Source organism: Lygodium microphyllum, chromosome 17 (assembly GCF_053477565.2).
Source record: "Lygodium microphyllum isolate KBCC chromosome 17, Lygodium_microphyllum_v1.1.10, whole genome shotgun sequence".
In the NCBI taxonomy this organism is placed as follows: domain Eukaryota; kingdom Viridiplantae; phylum Streptophyta; class Polypodiopsida; order Schizaeales; family Lygodiaceae; genus Lygodium; species Lygodium microphyllum.
This window is the reverse complement of record NC_141151.1, coordinates 140,515,272-140,537,164: the sequence shown is the minus strand read 5'-3', so window position 1 is coordinate 140,537,164 and position 21,893 is coordinate 140,515,272. Positions and strand designations below refer to the sequence as shown.

Genomic DNA, 21,893 nt, shown 5'->3' with positions numbered 1-21,893 from the left:
TCCACCCTTTTCAGGATTCTTCTGAGCATTTCTGGCATTTTTACCGACATTAAATGCTGGTCGGACATATTTTTTATCCCAAATTTCAGGTCGGCCAATTTTTTGGATTTTTGGCTATTTATAGTCATTTCCCACTTGGCAGTCAATTAGATTATCATCTTCCCTCCTTCCTTGGCAGGTGCACACTCCAACTCCGTCATCATTCTCCGTCTTCGGTGCTGCCATCATCATCAGTCTGATTTGGTGCCCTCACTGACGTTGTGGGCTGCGTGCAGGGACTGATCAGTCCTCCTCCTATCTTCAGCATTTGTTCCTTGTTCAGTGCAGGTTTCTTTTCTCCTTCTCTTGCAGATTGTCTCTCTCTTCCTTTGTGTTCAAGTTCCTTCTTCCATTGCGCACTCTCACATAAGTGTCCTCCTTCAGTGGCCTGCTGTGAGGATTTAGTACCAATGGGAGCCCATCTAGAAGTCCACTCATACAATCTATGGAATCATGGATACACATGACCGCTTGTAAAAAGAGCCTCAACCACCATGGTGCAAGCAGGTAGCTCTGTTGATTGCCTTTGATTTTGACAATCTTTAGTGCAGGATTTGGGCGAATATATCCATCCTAATTTCTCACCCTCCTCCATAAAGGTCAAGCCCTAGAAAGAAAACTCCACACATCACGGTAGAGTGCTAAGTGTGTCAAGACTTCATAGCCTTGTTTGTGGGTCCTAAATTCAGATCAAAGTGCATTCAATAGTGGAGGCTATGAATTGTCATGTGGGTCTAGCATATGCAACTATCCTTTGTAGACTAGAGAAAGTGAGTCTGAGGTAGACATAGGAGGATACTCACTCCACCATGTGTCACCTAGTAGGCGAGCTAAGGTGGTGACCTGGAGTCACAGGGATGTGATTATCTTTGGAACTCTCTTTGGCTGGTCCAGGACATTGCATGAGTTGTGTTGAACATGGGAGTTCCATCAGTACCTAAGTTTTATGTGTAAGTTTTATGCACACATTAGTTAATTTAGGTAGAATGAACCTACATAAATTTATTAATTTGTGCACACATCGGCTAATATAGTCGGAATGGACCTATATGATAGGTAGGTTTAATTTTATTTAAAAATTGGATGTGGACCACAACTTTGTGTTGGGAAACTTAAATTTAATGTATTAAAAGATAAATAATTAAACTTTGGCATTACTTTCGAAGGAGATGGGAGAGGATACACAATCGTTCAAAGACTATGAAAAGGAGAAGGAAGCTTTTCTCAGGACCTGAGATTCTAGCACTTTCTTTCACTGCCAACCACACATGCTTTGGCACTATGTACTTCCTAATTGATTATGTACTAGACCTTGTAATAGACTTTCACTTTGTTGTATGTTTTTTGTTTTGAAAGACCCATACAAGATTATTTTTGTACTTTTCACTAGGATGTTTTGTCCCAATGAAATTTATTATTAGAATTTTTTTCTCTAAAACCAAAATCAAAATTTAACATTTAACTTAATTATTATTGTGAAAAGTTGTTTAAATGTAGGGAAAAGCTAGAAAAAGCTAGAAAGGCAAATAACACAATCTTTATTTAGGAGGAAGCTGATACTAGCACAAGTGTTGTTGCCTAGGGTGGTAATCATAACGTAGAAACACAAATACAATCAAACGACAAAACATAAACTGAAGAGAACACAATTAATTAAATTGAGTTTTGGGGCTTTTGACATGATTTATGGCATTATTTTTGCCTATTTATTCAGGCTTCTCCTCCACATTCATTGATCATTCATCACCTAACTAGTTTTGGTGGAGGGAGAGGAGTAGATGTCAGTACCTTCACAGCCACTAACTCACATTGGTTTTGTACTATCTCATATCTTGGTATATGGATTCCATTTCCTGAGTATCTCTTTGCTTTTGAGTTCTTTATGCAGTGTTGTTTTCTTTTGCAATGTTTCTCCTTCTCTTTCCTTTGTCTCTTGTGTTTAGCAATCTATTACAACAGTTTTCCACACACTTCCATCACTGCATCCACTTTTGACATTATAAATGTGACAGAATATAAAAATCCACCAATGGATTTGGCCCGCATAGGACCACAAATATCACTATGAAGGAGATGCAAAATAGATGACGAATGAACATGAGAATCCTTAGGAAAGAAGAATCAATACATCTTACCAAGTAAACACTCTTCACAAATCTTATTTGATGGCAAGTGAATTTTCGGAAGATCTTTGACCATATCCTCTGACTGGAGCTTCATCAATGCTCGATGGTTTATGTGACCAAGCCTCTAATGCCATAAATGTGTACTATGAAAAGATTCCTTTGTTAATAAGGCACTATCGATAGGATTTTCAGCAAATTGCTGATCATAAGTATCAAGACGATAGAGGCCTTTAGTGAGGGTGCTTGTTAAGACAATGGAAGAAGAAATATGATCATCATATACCGCGCATCAGGGGCCATCAAAAATGACGCGAAACCCAGAAGTAGAAATGGCTGAAATGGAGATAAGATTCTTCTTGATGCCGAGCACATAAAGAGCATCATGTAATGTCAAAAGAGTGCCCAAGACAACCTACACATATCCAATGCCTTTAACTGCATAAGAGGCATTGTTAGCACACATAACTATACCCCCCTCAGATACATCAGAGAGAGAGAAGAAAAATGTTTGGCAAGAGATGATGTGCTTAGATGCACCACTGTCAAAATACCAAGTAGAAGCCGTATCAATAATAGAAAAACAAGCATCATGAATAGAGGGATTATACTAACACTGAATGAAAAAAGTATAATCCTTAAATTGAGAATAGTTTGCGGTCTCGTGTGTAAGAGCAAGACCGGACTCCTTCTTTTCCAATGCAATGCCCTTACGACATTCAATGATGTCATGCCCTATTTTCTGGCAATAATTACACCTCTTAGCTTTGTTGACTGGACCCTTGGAAGGATTAGAAGAGGATGGACCAACATAGAAGGGTGTCTTCAATGTAGAAGGGGTGGAAGACGAAGGATGACCAGCATGAGACTTTGCTATTTTTTTACCAGCAACCGTGTTTTCTACTTGGGTTTGGGTTTTCCACGATGGTGGTTGGAAAAGGCCTATTCGATTGCCATGGTAGCATTGCGGTTGAGACAGCTTTATTCTTCCTGCAACAAAAGAGACACAAGCTGGTCGAAACTGTAGGTAACTTGGTTACCCATAGTTACCGCCCGCAAGGTGGTAGCAAAACCTTTATATGACTCTGGTAAGTGATGGAAACAAGCTAGTTATCAAGAACTTCTTTATCAATGTTTAATAATTGCTCAATAAGATCTTTCGTGCCAGTGAAATAGGCATCCATATTACCTTCTTCTTCCATGAGAACATCTTCCAGTTGCTTACACAACACGTGCTTCATCGCGCACTTGATATAATGATGCAAGCTTTTGTCATGCATCCTTGGATGTCTTGCACGATCAGATGTATGGAATGCTAGCTCTCTTCACAAATAAAGCAATTAGGGCATGTGCTTGGACATCACAGCCATCCCATCGAATATGATCTTGAGTGGGGAGGCATTGTCAAAGAAGAAGATGATTCAACATCATGAGAGCCACCTTGCGATGTGGAAGCGGGAGGTGGTGTCGATGTTGGAGAGACCAGCCGTTCCTCGATGCCATTGGCAATATGCCATAGATTCTTTGTGACAAGAACATGTCACTAGAATTAAAATTTATTGCTAGCCATTTATAAATTTTTCTTTTGCCTTTCAAATGCATTGCTTGCAATATTTTGGGATTCTCCCGGAGGTCAATAATGGCCCAGAAGGGCTGTGCAACCTTCAAAAATGAACCTTGGAACTTGGCCTGTCACCGTAGGAGTGACGCATCGACCAGGTAGCGGCTTGGCATGACGGGGCTGGCGGTGAGTTTGTAGGACAGTGTGCAGGTCGCCGACAGGACAGACTGGCAGGCAACGTTTTTGGCATGACGGGGCGCGAGGCGGCAACAACGGACAGATACACAGCAAGCATGGCAGGTCACGGGGCTGATAGGCAGGCCTGTCGAGTGACAGTGAGTCAGCTAAAGGGAGGGCCAGCCGGCGACAATTGAGAACAAGCCCGTAAGAGCTTGGGTCTCAGATGTTATGTGATAGCCAATGGGCGAAGATGGCGGCACAAAGTGCGCAATTGCCATGAAACTTGCGCCGGCATAGGGGCCAATGGCTCATGGGGCAGCCAGCCGAGGTGTGGCACTCAATGGCAATGGCTAGCTCATGGTTCGAGCGATGGCGAGAGTGATGAACAAAAGCCGCTTTGATACCACTATTGGCCTCTGCATGGAGTGATTGTGCGATTAATTCAATGGGAAAATGAATGAGAATGAAAGAATTAATCAATGCACAACAAGACCTAATCATGAATGAGAAGTAACGAATTAATGAGAGAGAGAGTATGTGTGTGTGAGAGTATAACGCTCTAGGCAATCGCACTGAATAATGCCACACTCTTGCGCAAGGCATGAAGTGTCTTTAAATAATAAAATATGAAACCCTAACAGTTTAACCTCATAGGAAACCCTAAAATAAACCCTAACCCTAATGTCACTTAGTGCTAGGACACTAGGGGTAACAACTACATTCAATGACAATTTAAATACCTAGGGAGCCTGAATCATGGATCAACGGGCCCACGAGATGGCCTACAATGATCAAGCCCAGAAAAAGAATTTGCATGACCAGCACTCATTCCTTGAGCCCCATAAGCATTTAGGGGTGTAGATGCATAACCAAACATGCTACTTTGTGCCTCCGGCATCAAACCAATGTTGCCATATATATGATTATGCACATTACCAACCGTACCCGAATACATTCGGCCTTGCACACCCATGCATTAGCTATTGCATACCATAGAGAGTTTTGCCATACATTTCCATATGTGGTCCTTGTCCAACCATTACATGAAAAATCACGCTATCACCAAAGTATCCTAGCTGCCCCATTATCGCATGCATGCCTGGTTGTCCAAAATCCATTGCACTGGCACTTCCACGATGGCCTTGCATTTGCACACTTGCCCTATCGATACCAATTATTTCTTCTCATTGGCTTCTTTGGGAGCTCCAAGTGAAGGATTTGGCACTATCTTCTATGCACCTTGCTGTTCCAAAGGTGTAGAAGAAGATTTCTTCTTTCCTTTGTTGTCCTTCTTAGAAGCATTCAAAAATCAAACAAACTGAGGATCCTTTGCCAATTCAGCACAAAGATTTGTTGCTGTCCTCATCCGATTCTTGCACTGGTTATCAAATTCCTCTTCCCCTTGCTAGTCATCAGTCTCATCTTGCCTTGAAGACCTTGCATCTTGTCCAACAACAACATGTTTAGCTTAATGTCCATCATGTGAGCCTTGTCCAACATCAGGCATTGCATTTCCTTCTTTACCATGTGAATGTCTAGACTAAGAGGCATCATCACTACTTAATTCTATCTCACTGTATGAAGACATCTTCCTGTAATTTCTTAGCTAAACACAAAAATCAATACTGGCACAAAGCCTTGGCTTGCAATCAGCAGGTGCCTCAAGCCCACCAAATCAAAGGATTGAGTGGTACCACGACAATGGAACCATGAAACCAACATTTCTTCTCAGAAAGGGTGGTAAAACCTAATCAAGCACTTAATTACAATAATTAACAATTGAACATACACTGAAATGCACACACATTACTATCATAATCATGGACATTGGACACCCTTTTGGCCCCAAAACTAGTGCCCCCTTGTGGTATTTCTTTAACTTGAATTGTTAATGGATTGAACACAAGCTGAAATTTCACAATCTCCTTTGTTGATCCAAAAGCCGCTTACTGTACAATCAATCAGCAAGCAAGTTGGGCCAACTGCCCCTTGATTTTCACCCAGGACTTACACAATTGACCAAATGCTACCCCAATTTAAAATGGATGAGCTGGCATTTGAAATCCTTGACAATTCCTTGAATTTCATGTGCTGATTTGAGTGTACAATGCCCTTGTCTGATGGCACATGTCCCAAGGTGGCTGCTAAACCCTAATTTCTCTAAAAATTTAGGATTTACAGCAAAATTCCGCCTATTGTCCACCAAATCTAACTTAGAACTTCTTCAATTGATGAATGTTGAGATCTTCAAAGAATACGTTGAAGAAGGAGATAAAATGCTGGAGAGAGAATTTCCTAACTTTCCACACAGGAAAAACCCCAAAATTAATTGTCGCCCAGTCAAATCAGCAATTCGAGTTGTCGCCATGCTGTTGCCTAATGCCAGATGCTGTCACTTGTTGTATTTACTACATTAAATGCAATCGTTTGGTTTGTGGGGCCTCCTCGCAGTCATCACTTGCCTCCAATGGCTGATTTCTCTATAGAAAATTGACCACATCAGCTACTGCTCCCTCTCTCTCCCAAACTGAATGCATTGAATGGCCCTCTCTTAGCCCCAAACAACCTTCTCCCCCATTGCATGGGCATTTTCGCCACAAGTGGCAGCCTTCTAATCCCATTTTCCAACAATTTTCAACCAATTAATTAATTTTAAAAATTAATTTCAACCCTTTTGACCCTGCCCAAAATTAAATGTGCCCATCCATAATTAAATTGGCTAGGCCATTTGCAACCTTGAGTGGTCCCCAACCTCAATTGACCCTTAGACTGACACTAATTAATTAAGTAATGCTAGTCCCTAGTGTCACCACTAACACTTAATGGCCAAATAACTGTTCTAGGGTCAAAACTGACACCAACTAACAACCAAAACCTAGCTAGCATAACTTGTCACAACTTTTGCCTTTGACATCCAATAACTCCTTGAAATCCTTGGCATGTTTCCATGAAATAACTGTCATGTGCATCACATGTGCCTTACAATCGTGCACATTAGATTATTAAATAATCAAATGTTGCTAGCAACATTAAGCATCTCAAAAATTTCACGTCCCCGTGACAGCAAGTGGGCTCAAATACGGTTTCCCGAACAAATATCCATGGATTGTGCAAATAGTTATGCTGCCCTCCATTCAAAAATAATCTCGTTTTTGCAGGTTTCAGGCGTTTTCAGCTTGCTGCCCACACCCCTTTCACGGAGGACATCACAGTCTCAGCTGTCCCTTGTTGTCATCTACAGGCTGGCAATTGTTTCCAACCTTCCACCCGCAGTTTGCAGCTGTTTACAGCAGAGCGACTGTTGCTGATCACTCTTGAGCTGCCGCCTGCTCAGTTTTCTCTCTCCTCCCTGCTGTCGCTGCTGTTTTTCTCTCTCCTCAGCCTGTTGCAGCAGATTTTCTCTCTCCACTGCCTGAGTTTGCAGACTTTCTCTCTCCTCTGCCTGCGTTCAGCTAATTTTCTCTCCCACAGCCTGCGTTTGCTGTTATTCTCTCTCTACAGCCTACATTTACTACACACTCTCTCTAGACTGTCATCTGCTTCAGGTACAGCCATACACAAGTTGCATTTACTGTTGTTCGACATCTAGAGGCTGCCTTGCTGTGATTCACGATCCGTTCGGAGTACGACACACTCTCCAGCTCATTACCCCTGCCCTGATCCTTGAGATACAAGAGTTCGAGATTCAGTGTTCATTCACTACATAGTGTGTCTACTACATGAGCATTGTATATTTAGCAGTCATATCACTTCATTTATTTTCTGTATTCATTGTCTCTGAGTTATCCTAACCCTAACTATGTTCTTTTATCGATCTATGCTTTGTCGTACGGTTTCTGTTTGTGTTTCTGTGTTAGGGTATTTCTTTACACTCACATGTGCAAGTCACATTTTATTAACTTCAGTCACAAGTGACAGCCATTTTTGGACTTGAGGATTGGAGGAACAGTAGCTTTTTTCTATCCCACATTCTATTCCATGTGATTATATAGTCAAGAGTGACGGACATTCCTCCCCGTCCCCCATTCCCCGTCTGCATACCATTTTGCATCACTTGTGACTATGAATAACTTTTAATCAAATGCTAAGCAAAGCATTAAAATTTCATGTCCTCGTGACATCTTGTATCAAGAATCTAGTCTTATTGTGAACACCATTGCATTAACCTTGTATCAAGAAGCATATTGTTATAATTCTTCCATCGAGAAATAAGAGAATCAAGTTTTTCATTTTCTTCTTCAAGTTATTCTCTTGTAAGTTGCGAGGTGACAATCCTTGTCCTTGACGAGATCTTGTCACCCTTGCTCAAGGCACAATGTGCCTCCACACTCCATAGCTCAGCTGTCACATACTTTCCTCACACCAAACCTCCTCTCACCCCCTCCTTGAAGCAAGGATGTCTTACAAAAATGTCATGAAACTCATGCTTTCCTCTAGCATGAGGAAGCACTGGGGACACGTATACATACCCAAGTGCACGCAACCTTTCGCCACTATTTAAGAGGCGGATATACTTGGCCATGTTGGGGCACAAGTTTTTACTAGCTATTTTTAGGACAAGACAACAAGGTAGCATAGAAGGTATTCCAAGAGCCCATAGCTAAGCTTGCTATTACCTCTGCAGAGACATGGCACACTTATGCTACCTCGTTCTACCAAGGGCCATTTTGGATCAAAACACAAGCTTCAAATGCTATTTCGGCTAGCCCATCCCGCAATGCATCCAAGGTTATCTAGAGAGTTTCAAGTGGTGCATCCTGGGTTATCCTGTTTCAACATGTGCCATAGTGCTATCATCCATGTTCTATGATCTTTCATTCTATGATGGGGCGAATGCACAAACTTTTTATTAGAAAATGTATCTACTATCATGTGTCTTGGACTTGCCACTCTCGGCATCCTTTACTTGTCTCGAGTCTTTACATTATGTATGTGGCTCATGAGATCTATCATTTGGTGTTATGTATAATGTACTCCTCATGCTCCATGGTATATCACGTATGCTTAGTGCTAGTATGTCTTTTATGTTTTCTAATGTTTATACAGATTGCAATTCTATTACTCGTTCAATGTTCATTATTTGCAACTCAATGTTTTATGTTCTTCAATCTTGTAATGGTCATATATGATATAGCATGTTCATGTGACATGAAAGCTTGCAATTTCGTGTGAAATGTGAATAAATGTGTTGTTGTGTACATTGATATATTAAAGTACCTATATATGGATTCAATGCTAAAACCCAAAGCTCCACCCCTAGTCTGCAAAATTGGCCAAGACTCTGAAACTCCATTTTTTTCCATTTGCATTTCTCCCACTTCCAAAACTCAGTGGTAGTATGCAATTCCAGATAGAGATTGGTCACCATTAAGCAGATTTTGTTCCCCTAAGGATTAGATTTGCTAGCTCTGACAGTCTGAGTTGGAGATTAAGAAACACTATATGTTAAGCTAAAAAGGTCAATTACCAATGAAACAAGGTGAATTACCAATTAGAACTTAATCAGCTCTTTTAAAACAGCCCCAAAGCTCAAAATTACCAAAGTTTCTATGTCCCATAAGCGAACACTCAAACATATGGGAGAATCCACATCTATTAACAAGAGGCTGCCCAACCACCTGCTTCTATCCCTATTTTGCAGATTTCACCACTCCATGAACAAGCACCCTATGGGCAGTAGTCACCATCTTCCTGGAGCATTTGCGGAGCTGTCTGCTGCCTCCATCAGCCTGTCTGGGACTACGTTTGCTGTTCCCAACTGCTGCCCAGCATTCCACCAACCTTCTAGAGCCGATGCCTTGCAGCCAAGAGCTGTGTTTTCAGCCTGCCCTGCCTTTTTGGGAAGCTATCTAGTTATTTTCACCTGTGCAGACCGTCCCAATGCCACTACCTCTGATCGGCCTGGTCCGGATAGATTCATCACTCTGATGTGTGTTTGCAGCAACTGATTGCATACAGAGGCTGCTTGCTGCAATTTGGGGTCCATTCAAAGTATGATACACTGCAATTCATCTCTGCCCCAGTCCATTCTGAGACACAGAGATTTGAGGTTTTGTATTTGCTCTTGCAAAGTGTTTTTCCAGCATTCATTCTGAGTTACTACTCAGCTTTGAGTTCTATATTTCTATCGTCGTGTCACATTGTGTTTATCCTCTGTGCCCAAGTATTTCTTTACACTACATAATGAGATGAAAGGACACTTCCAGTGCCTATTCCAAGAGGATTTCGAACCATTACCTAGGACGATGGCTTTTCTCAAACAGCATTACCTCGGACTTTTCCTTTTGGAGTTGTGCCGACATAGAGAGCAACTTGTAAACTTGAGGGAGGCACCTTGGGGCTGTGGACAGCACACTCTCATATACTCTTTTAGGGGTGCAAGCCATAAAACATAAATGAGGGCATACCTCAAACAGACCTGTGGAACCACCACAGGGAGTTACCTCAGGCAAAGCAAGAGAAAGATGCAAAGCATGCCATCTAGGCCTCTCAGTCCACGTCCTTGCTTGAGGTACCATCAGACGGTACAGATGATACCGGCAGGCCATTGAGCAGTCTAGCTTCAGTGCTTCAGCTCATCTATCTTGGATAGACATATGAGGGACAAAGATGATTGTGATGCTGTACTTCCCTCCACACACTGTCATATCAGTCCCACAGCATTGTCAAACTGGCAGATGTATCAGATTCCTGGATTTCACTCCCCCAGCTATTTGCTATTTCATAGCTAGTTGTTACCCTTCAATTAGATACACTTCACTCAGTTGGAAATTATCCAAGTTTGAGATGCATATGTTTTGTCTCATAGGCTGATTTGGTCTCATATAAGTACAGCAAAGCTATACCCACAGCTTTAAAAACCACCCAATGAAGCCACACAGCTACAAGCACGAAAGAAAACAAACAAACTTGCTGAAATCCCATAGTCAACAAGCAAACACACACACATACACAGAGATATACACAATTGTATACTCAAAACTGTTGTAAATGGCACTATGATTTGGAAGCAAAATAAGTTATTTATGGCATTTCTCGTACCCTCTTTGTTCATTTTGCAGCAGTATCTTTTTAATTTGTGGTCCATAAGCTATGGTAGTACTTAGTCTTAACACACACACACACACACACACACACACACACACACTCTCTCTCTCTCTCTCTCTCTCTCTCTCTCTCTCTCTCTCTCTCTCTCTGTGTGTGTGTGTGTGTGTGCCGATGGTGAATTAAACTGACCTTTGGTCCCTGCGCCAAGTCACGGACAAGTTCGGCCTCGCCATCAAGGGGAGGGTCGAGGCGCTGGTTGAGCTCTGCCAACTTGTGAATATGGTCATCACTGCTGGACTGACTACGCAGAGAGCTATCCATGGCTCTCAACCAAACAAGACGATGTGGCTCTGATGCTGACGATGCATAATCACAGAGTTCTAGACTCCCAAGCTCTTTCTGCAGAAATATTAAGTTGCTCGTGTACACGGGACCGTGGCTGGTTTACGCACGCGGAGTCACAGACGTATCAATAAAAAAGTCTCCCACGCGCACAAATAAATCCAGAAAAGCAGGAGAATCTTTTTTTTTAATCATTTTTTAATTAATGCGAAAGTAAAGTGACCACTGATCACATGATGTACATTATTTTGACAGCAACTTCTTAACTAACTTGTGTCACTTGAATTTCCTGCCAAGTCCTTTGAACTATCCTTTCACTTATCTACATTTAAGCCTCCAACCATCTACAAATCTATGTGCCTTGTACATATCATCAATTCATCGGCAACCTCTTCAATGGGACATGTTCGACAGACGTAGAATTTTTTTAAACTTGCTTTCACAGGCAAAATAACCAAGCACACGCATGACTATAGGCCTTGCTCTGCCCCATCAAACCCAAAAAAGGTAGTCCATCGTCCATAAGCCTCAAGATTATTGTCCCTTTGATACCCACCCCAAAACGTTGCTTGCCAAACAGTAACTTATTCATGTACTTCCAGACTGCTCCAAATGCCTTGAAAATAGCCCAAAAGGCAAGTGAACTCTCATTCAAATTGCCCATATCACCTAGCAAGCTCGCTTCCAATTTACGTTGTGATGGAGACCTACCTTTACAAAAGCTCCCCTTAGACTCATCCAGCAACCTCTTACCCCATAACATTCCCATAAGAGGTGCCTCATAATCTCTTCCTCGTGCTTACAAAGCGTACAAAGAGTAGAGAGCCCTAAAAGTCTAAGTTTATCCTTTATGGGTAACTTGTATGCTACCACTCTCAAATGTGTCAAATCAAGCTCGAAGGATGGGGTGGCCTTCAGTCTCTTGAGCCATCGTTTCTGTATCTTTACAGTGGTGCCCCTTGGATCAAACTAGCCCTAATCTTTTTGTGCTTTTAGTATCCACTTGCTGTCCCATTCCTCAAAGCCTTTTGTGCTCTTCACCATTTTAGAAGGCTCACCTCAAGATTGAGCCAACCTTCCAAACCCAACCTCTCCTTGCAATGGATTGTCGTTGGCCACTCCTTTTTTGACAGAACTACCTACAACTTATCACTTTTGGCTATTGTAAGGTTCTATTCTTCTCTGCCAGTATGGAGGTATACCAAATTGGAAAACATTATCATTAATCTTGTATACAATACAAAATGGGTGTAAAGCAAGGAGCCAATTTAATCTTTAGATGTTTGTCAATAGATTTTTATTGGTGCTTTTCTATGTGCAACCATACCATATCATTTTCATTAAATTTAATAGCTCTATATTTCTTATTAGATTGGATGGTGTAGCGTAATTAAGACTGTTTAATGTGTTCAGTAATATCCTCTAAAAATTTCTTATGATCAGATGATAAAGCATCAGTGACATGAATATCAGAAGCTATCGTAGTCATGGAAATAGGCAATTTCTTGGCATATATAATCTCAAATGTTGCTCGGCCAATAAAGCAAAGTGTGGTGTTTTATTATAAGCAAATTATACAATTGGCAGATGTTGGTTTGAATTATTAGGTTGATTGATCGTATAAGATCAATGAAGATCTAGGATAGTGTTTTCAGTAGCCTTGGCCTTTTGACCATTACTTTCAAGATGGAAAGTAGATGTGAAGTCCACTTTAAAACCTAAGTTCTTGAATAAAGCAACCCAAAAACTGTTACATAAGCAACAATCACGATTAGTTAAAAGGACAAAAACATGGTGTGGAAAAACAGTGTTGATGAAAACCTTGGTGGCTTCAGGAGTAGTTAGAGTCTTTTTACACGAAATAAAATAGGCATGTTTGCTAAACCTATCAACAATAGTCTAAAACATATTATTATGGGCTGAAGTAGTAGGTAAATCAATGACCATGAAAATATATTCCCATGAACCAGTAGGGATAAGTAAAGGCATAAGTGAACTAAATGTTTTCCCATAATGTTGTTTAATCCTTTGACAAATGAAACATTCAGATACAAATTGATCTATATTGTGTTTTAAATTAGGTCAATAGAAAAATTCTTTGCAAGTAATTTAAATAGATTGAATACCTTTGTGGCCCATTTAGGGTGGTGCACATGCATTTTGTTCATACCCATGACTCTAAATGGTGTACATACACACAACTTTTTTTGGAAATACAAAAATCCATTAACAAAAGTATAATAATTGAAAACAACAATGTTACAATCATGTATATAATGTCATACATCACAAAAAGTAGGATCATAAGGGTAAGCAAAAATCATGAAATCAAAAGATTGAATTGTGATTTGAAGAAACATGATTAAGATGAACAGTTTTTTTGTCAAAGCCAAGAATATAATGAGTAGAAACATGATCATGGGGGCTACAACTAAGGGCATCAATTGCAACATTAGTACATCTTGGTTGATATTGAATCATAGGATGGAAATTCTGAATAAACAAGACCCATTTAATACACCTATTAGAAATTAATGACTAAGATAAAATATGCTTTATGGCTTGCCAATCGATTTTTATTAAAACTTTTGAACCCGTAAGATAATGGTTCCAAATATCTAGAGCATGGACAACATCTAATAATTTTTATCATATATGATATAACTCTAATTTAAAGTTTCCAATTTGTTGCTCTCATAGGCAATGTGATGGTGGTCATTCTACATGAGTACAACATCTATTCCTTATCCATTGACATTAGTGACAACAAAAAAGAAAGCCTATTTAAAATCATGTAATTGCAAGATAGGAGCATGAGTTAAGAAATATTTTAAAGAGTCTCGAATGAAAAATAATTTTTGTGTAGTAAAAGTGTTAAAGATCAAGTAATCAATAAAAAATTACATACAAACTTCCTATAAAAACTAGTTAATCCAAGAAAAGAATGAATCTCATGTATATTTTTAAGGATAGGCCATTCATTAATAGTATGCACTTTCTTTGGGTCAACACTGATACCTTGTATGGAAAGAGTATGACCTAGATATTCAATTTGAGCTTAAAAGAATACACCTTTAGAGCAAGGTTAGTATACAAGTGATTAGTCTTTAGCAAATTGAAAACTATTTTTAAATATTCTTTAAGCTCACTTTTTTATTTAGTAAAAACCAAAATTTCATCGAAAAACACACTGATGAAATGTTGATAATCAATAATAATTTTTTTCATAACCCCAGCAAAAGTTATTGGTACATTTGTTAAATAGAAAGGCATAACAACATATTCATAGTGACCAAATTGTGTGCAAAAAGCAACTTGAACAATATCAACAATGTCCGTTCTAATTTGATGGCATTCTAACTTTAAGTTAGTCAACACAAACTATAGAATATTGATTTTTGATAGTGGCTTTGTTAAGTGTCCTATAGTCGATATGCACATGAAGTGTTAAAAAAAAAGAAGAAGCACATGTGGTCCAAAAGGGGATGAACTAGGATGAATGACACTACAAGATACATGCCTCATACCGACCTTCAAAGCGATGAAAATATTCATAAAAAATTTTGCCCCCATCATCGACAAAAATGTCGGTATTAGCGACACCATAGAATAATCACTATTAGCATTGCATATGCAACGCTGATAGCGACGCAAATAGTGACAATTTGCAATGCATATAGCAATGCGTGCAGTAAATTTGCAGTACTAATAGCAACGGTTACAAGGGAAACAAATTATTGCAGGGCATCACAAATAGCACTATGTGCTTTATTTGGGCTATACAAAAGAGTTACAGTAAAGTGTACACTGCTCGTCTCCATGAAGGCAAACTGTACTTGAATCCATAAGACTAATATTACATAAAATAAATACAAGATCGCATAATGAAAGCGATGATATAATCATGGCAAGATACAAAGGATGATAATAAGATAGTGCATAAAAACTGCCTACATAAATCGCATGACCAAAAAAGAAGAGGATGTGCGCTCCACGGATCCAAGGGTGATCTATAAATCATTGCCATTCGAAACCTCGTCCCGCTGCAAAGGAGCATCAAACAGACTTTGCAAAAAAAGAAACAACAACACATCAGTCCACCATACGATAATGCATTTTAATTAAATTAGTAACTATGGACAAGAAAGATGAGTGACTTATTGGGCCATTGCGTCCATACAATTGGTCAATCAATGCAGTGAGACTGTGTCTCTTTGCATATCGAGTCTCTAGGTCAGTGGAATTGCAGTTTGTTATGGAGTGTTGCAAAGAAAACAAAATACAACTGTTAGAAACACGATTGTTAGTACAAGGGATATTGCAAAAAAATAAGCAAGCAAAACAAAAGAAAAACTTACAAAGTCCTCCAGATAAGTCCTGTGGCCGCCACTCCCAAGATGATGGACCACTCTTGCCTCTAGTCGTGCTCTCGCCGCCTTGCGCTGCTGTCTCTAACATCCTGGAGAATCTATAGCCTCCTCCCTGAGTCAGCACCAGTCATCTACGTCTAGCCACTCAGGCTTTGAGGCCCCACTCTTAAGTGCCTTGCGTGCGTCTGATTGTTTGTGTGACATGTATGTGCGCATGAACTCCATCATCTAGCCTTTGAAAAACCTATCTACTATGGAGGGTACCAAAAACTCCTCATGCAAGGATGCTACTATGTAGTCCTTGCTCCCCTTCGGTATGTTCTTCCAATGATCCAAGGCGTTGTGCCGAAAAACTTGTTGGCACAACTCTCTCATACGAGCCATCGCCATCCTCCCCTCATCATTCATGATGATGGCTCATGTAAGGATGCTACTATATAGTCCTTGCTCCCCTTCGGTATGTTCTTCCAATGATCCAAGGCATTGTGCCGAAAAACTTGTTGGCACAACTCTCTCATACGAGCCATCGCCATCCTCTCCTCATCATTCATGATGATGGCTCTTGTCCTATCATCTACAAGGTATCCATACCCCTCTGGGGTATGCCTAAGATGTGTCCTCTGCTACTTGTGACCACGCTTATGGGCATATCCAGGAGACCCCTTGTACATCTGGTGTACCTACAGGGGTAGTATCTCTCGGAGTAGCACCCATAGGGGTGCCACTTGTGGACGGCTGAGCAAAAGCTAGAGTGACTGGAGTAGACATCCCCATAGGTGTGGCGAATCCCATAAGTGACGCATCACGACGAGACGAAGATACTACATTGGTACCTTCACAACAACCACTTGAGCCACGCTTTCTCAAACCTGCACGAGAGCAAAAAGTAGCACCTGTATCTCGGGCCGACCACGGGCTCACTACATCCACATCTCCGTAGCATCCCCCAGAACCACTCCCTCCGTCCGGCCCTAGTCTGGAGCGTCGATCTCATCTACTAGAAACTGAAGCATCAGAGTACGCCAAAGTAGATCTAACAAAACGGTATGATGGTGTCCGAGACAGCCATATCTCTGAATTGAGCCATCTGATCTAGAGACATACATGTGAAGATCTCCTATAGCTCCTCGTCGCTCATCCCTCAACTCATCGTGCAGATCCAAATATCCACAAAGGTCACCTGCAGATACAAAAATTGATGTTAGCATAATCAATATAAATCAAGCAAAGCACGGTAATATAAATCTTCAAAAAATAATCTTACTTAAAACACATATCTTATGTACCCTTATAAGCGATTCCTCAATGAATTGAGTAGGTGGATGCTCTCAGTATAAAGTACCCTATGGTCCCATGTCAATCTCCTGACACAACTCTACATACACTAGAAAGTCGATAGACAGGTCACCACAAAAGGACGAGTTGACCTCATTCTCAAAGAATTCTTGGACTTCTATATTTCCATCATTGTTACCCGATTCTAGCTCCTCTACATGCTCCAAGCTTTTGGAGGCCTCCACCCCTTGCAATATCGACCCCTCTATTTGCATATTGTCATCATCTACACCGAGAACGTTTCTTTGATTATATACTCTTGCACTTCGGGGAGCTGAAGGTACAACATACCACCATCGAGGTTGTTGGGGGTTTGGATAGAAAATTACATGTTCAAAATCACGTACAAGAAAGATTTAACTTTTGTGACATGTACCATATTGTAATAAATTTAAAAAAACATGAGTTCATGAACTTGTTCACAATGGGCCGGCAATACAAACATGTTACGCAAATCCGTCCATCTTTTTTTGGAATCTATTTTGAGAAATCTAGATGTACCTCATTGAACTGTTGCCCCAGCTCCTTCAAGTACCACTTTGAACCACTGCACATCAAATAGGATCATGGAGAAGCCACAATAATCCACCGTGATAATACTTTGCAAGTTCCCAAAATACTCCATCTCATCTATAATGATGTTTGGATCCATTGCTCGTCGTCAGCTCTCTTACTCAAAATTTTCCATGATACCACAATCTGATGTGGAGCGCATTTTGTCGATACACTCCATGTAGAAATATCGTCCACGCGACCACGTCGCATTGTATATTTTGTACTATATATTGAAACAATCGATTAGTTGTCGCATATAAAATCTAGATACGATAAACCCTAAACATGTGGTCACCTTTAGATTACATCCCCTTGAGAATTCCCACTCCTCAGTTGAGTCCTCCACCCCTTTGCGAGATGTTGCGATCAATGCTCCATGCAACCATCGCATTTACATAAATGGAAACATCTCTTCCATACCCTTGGGATATCGAATCGGTCAATGGTGCATACTACGTCAAAATTCAGATCACGCTTCTTCCTGATCTTTCCTTGCTTTCTCGTATCTAGCGAGCCACATCTCCATGGAGGCATTGTGCAACATACAAAAACGATTCACTTTCTCCTCCATTGCAGCATTCATTCTTTTTTCCACCCCATTTCCAACCGCCACATCTCCAATTAGTCTATCATCGTCCTTCAGCGACCATAGCATACTGTTGTTTGAATCCACCGTTGGTAGCCAATGTGAAATATATAGTAACGCCTCAAATACCAACCAACCTTCAGTCATGCTACCTTCTGACCGAACTCATTGTTGCACAAAGCCTTTCAGGGTTTTCATGAAGCGCTCCAAGAAGAACATCCATCACATATGGACAGATCCAGCAATCTTCACTTCATCTACAAGATACAATAGAAGGTGGGTTTGTATCGTACGCATGCTGGTGGGCAGATACTTCTCAAAGAGACAAACCATCTCCATTGCTCCCTGCCCTGTGGATTCAATAGAGGATGTCTTGATCTCCTTCTGTGAGATCCATTGCACTAAATTTGACAACCTGTAAATCGCCTTGCTTATTTTTGGAGTAAGGCATCCTGCGATCGTGATCGGTAGTACAAACTTCCACAAATGAAGAAGCATTACGAACAACGACTATACTCCAAATAGCAAAATATACATGCCACTTACAATCCATTCGTAGTACAAACCTGGCATATCCTATGCCAATCATGGGATTTTAGCCCTGATAATTAGTCATCTTTAGAAAATGCGGACCCGAGAGAATGCATCATACCTGTTAGGGTACGGATAGACTTGATAATTTGCTTCACAAGGTGCTCTTCTTTAGTGGACAAAACCCAAGGAGCATGAGGTAGTTGCAAGCGACCATCAACACTCGACTATGGCCAAATCGCCTCCATCTTGCCTACCTCATTCAAATCATTCATGCCCCTATAGTGTCTCTCTTTCTTGTGATGCAATCCCATAGTAGCTACCCACGTTCTTGAAAATATGCTTGGGATCCAACAAGTGGTTGATTTGTAAGTGGGTCAAATATGACAACTCGTAGAAAACTGAGAACTGTCGCACTTCGTTTGGATGTGACTTCATGTGGACCATTTTAAGCTCCTACCAGCTTTGGGCATTCATACGTGCTGGAGGTCATCCAAGAAAACCTTTCCTCCTCATTTCATGACCCTTCGGCAAGAAAGTGTCGTATCCTTGATATATCATCTTCTTCATGGTTCGTGACCTTCAGGAGTCTAATTGTGGTCCACACAATGGACATGCATGATAACATGAGGTAACCAGACATGTCCCGATACCTCTATCTAGTGAATACAAACTTGAACGACTATGATAGATATTACCAAGGAGAACGGAAGCCTACTTACCTAAGCACTCCCCAAATCTCGAAAAGTCATGCATGGTCCACGTGACACTACAAGGATACATGCGCATAGCAACGACAGTTTCCGATGTAAATTAGTGGTGTTGCTATTTGCGTCCTTAATTGCATCACAAATGCGACGCAAATAGCGACTGTACTTAGGCAAAAAAGCATGGGCCGAAACCCAAGCACATCATTTTACACAAACGAACAAAAGAGAGAGCAAACTATATCTTGCGTTTGAGAGGGAGAGGGAGAGAAATAGAGAAAGAGGGAGAAGGAAAGCTTCTCACTGCCGCCATTGCTGTTTGCAAAGAAGAGGAGAAAGTGTACAGAGGGTGAAGAGAAGCTGCCGAATCCATCCTCGAGACTTTGAGGTGAGTGCATTGTTCCCTCTTGCTTTGTTTTTGTTTTTTTTCCTTTTCTTTTGCTTGTTTTTGTTAAAAATCATGTGCATTGAGAGAGAAAGAGAGGAAATGAGAGAGGGAGAGGAAGAGAGAAAAAGAAAGAAGGAACGAGAGAGAGAAGGAGAAAACATTAAAAATAATAGAGAAAGAGAGAGAGAGGGAGGGAGAGAGGAGAATGAATGAATAAAAAACAAAGAGAGGGTAAGATCATGTTCTTTAATTTTTTATTTTCTTATTTGTAGTAGTAGTAGTAGCTCTTTAATTTCTTCTTTTCTTGTTTATAGTGGTAGTAGTAGTAGTTCTTTAATTTCTTATTTTCTTGTTTGTAGTAGTAGTAGTAGTGGTAGTAGTAGTTGTTATTGTTTTGTTTCTTCTTTTCTTTTTTTCTTGTTTGTTGTTGTTGTGGTAGTGGCAGTGGCAGTGGCAGTGGCAATGGCAATGGCAGTGGCAGTGGTAGTGGTAATGGTAGTGGTAGTGGTAATTGTTTAATTTATTATTTTCTTATTTGTTGTTGTTGTGGTAGTCATTGTTTAATTTCTTCTTTTCTTGTTTGCTGTTGTTGTGGTAGTCGTAGTCATGGTCGTAGTAGTAATAGTAGTAGTAGTAGTAGTAGTAGTAGTAGTAGTATTTTTTCTTCTCTTGTTTATTATTGTTTAATTTTCTTGTTTGTAGTAGTAGTAGTAGTGGTGGTGGTAGTAGTGCTAGTAGTGGTAGTAGTACTAGTAGTAGTAGTAGTAGCGGTCAATGTTGTTTTTTCTTATTTTCTTGTTTATTGTAGTGGTAGTGGTAGTGGTAGTGGTAGTGGTAGAGAGAGAAAGATGTTTTGTTAAAGGAAATGAGATGGAGAGAGGAAGAGAAAAAGAAAGAATGAACGAGAGAGAGGGAATAAACATACAATATAATAAAGAAAGAGAAAAAGAGAGAGAGATGAAATGAGAGAAGAGAAGGAATGGATAAAAACCTACAATCTTGGAGCCTGAGATGGAGGCGATGCATTGATGCCCATGGATGTTGAGACATTTGATCCGCTTAGAGAGGAAGCATCCATACCATTATATGATGGATACCAAGTATCTCGCCTGAAGATATTGCTTGCACTCTTAAGTGTGCAAGCAAAATACAGGTGGAGCGATGCGAGTGTGACCGAGTCATTTAGGTACCTTGTATGTATGCTTCGTTGATTTCTTTTTGGCACTATCATTAAAAAATTTTGTGCTTTTTCAAGGTGTTTTATGATTTTTTTTTCAAGCTACTGAAGTATCACATATTACCACTTGCAAATACCATGCTTGAGTCTCGTGATGATGCGCGACATGTTTTACGAAAGCTTAACATGGACTACAACAGCATCCATGCATGTATCAACGATTGCATACTGTTTCGAGGAGAATACTAGACTATGGAGACATGTCCAAAGTGTGGTGCTCACAGGTATCGACAAGACTTGCAAGGGCAAACCATCCCTCAAAAAGTTATTAGACACTTTTTGCTTATCCCTCGCATAAATCACATGATTCGTATGTCTAGCATGGCGAGCTTGACAACATGGCATGTGCAGAATAGATCCATAGATAGAGTTCAACGAATATCAGCGGATTCACGCGCATGGAGCCACATTGACTCTACCTTCCCAAGCTTTGTTCGAGAGCCAAGGAATCTTCGACTCAATCTTGCTTTGGATGGCATGAACCCATTCGGTCTGCACTCAACTTCTTACAGTGTGTGGCCTATAGTCCTTGTAAACTACAATATCCCTCTATGGCTTTCTACAAAGAAAGAACATCTCATCCTTGGCTTGCTCGTTCCCAACTGCTACAAAGTTAAAAATATGGACGTGTATCTTCATCCATTAGTCAATGAGCTTAAGATTTTGTGGGAGGAGAGGGTCACTGTGCAAGATATGAGCAAGCATGATGGTCGACAGTCTGACAATATTCGAGCCATTCTCATGTGGACCATGCATGAATTTTCGGGATTTAGAGAGTGCTCAAGTAAGTAGGCTTCCGTTCTCGTTGGTAATATCTATCATAGCTTGTTCAAGTTTGTATTCGCTAGATAGAGGTATTGGAACATGTCTGATTACCTCAGGTTATCATGCA

General features: G+C 40.5%; 1 protein-coding gene across 1 annotated transcript in view; it reads right to left on the bottom strand.

Moving 5' to 3' along the window:
• LOC148022414 (putative potassium transporter 12) overlaps positions 1-11,407 on the bottom strand; it is a 42,165-nt gene extending 30,758 nt beyond the window's left edge. Inside the window, exon 1 of the mRNA XM_087698029.1 lies at positions 11,140-11,407. Within this exon, the coding sequence (XP_087554155.1) occupies positions 11,140-11,271 (132 nt within the window). The 5' untranslated portion in view covers positions 11,272-11,407. The remainder of the gene's footprint in view (positions 1-11,139) is intronic.
• Between the last annotated feature and the right edge of the window lie 10,486 nt (positions 11,408-21,893).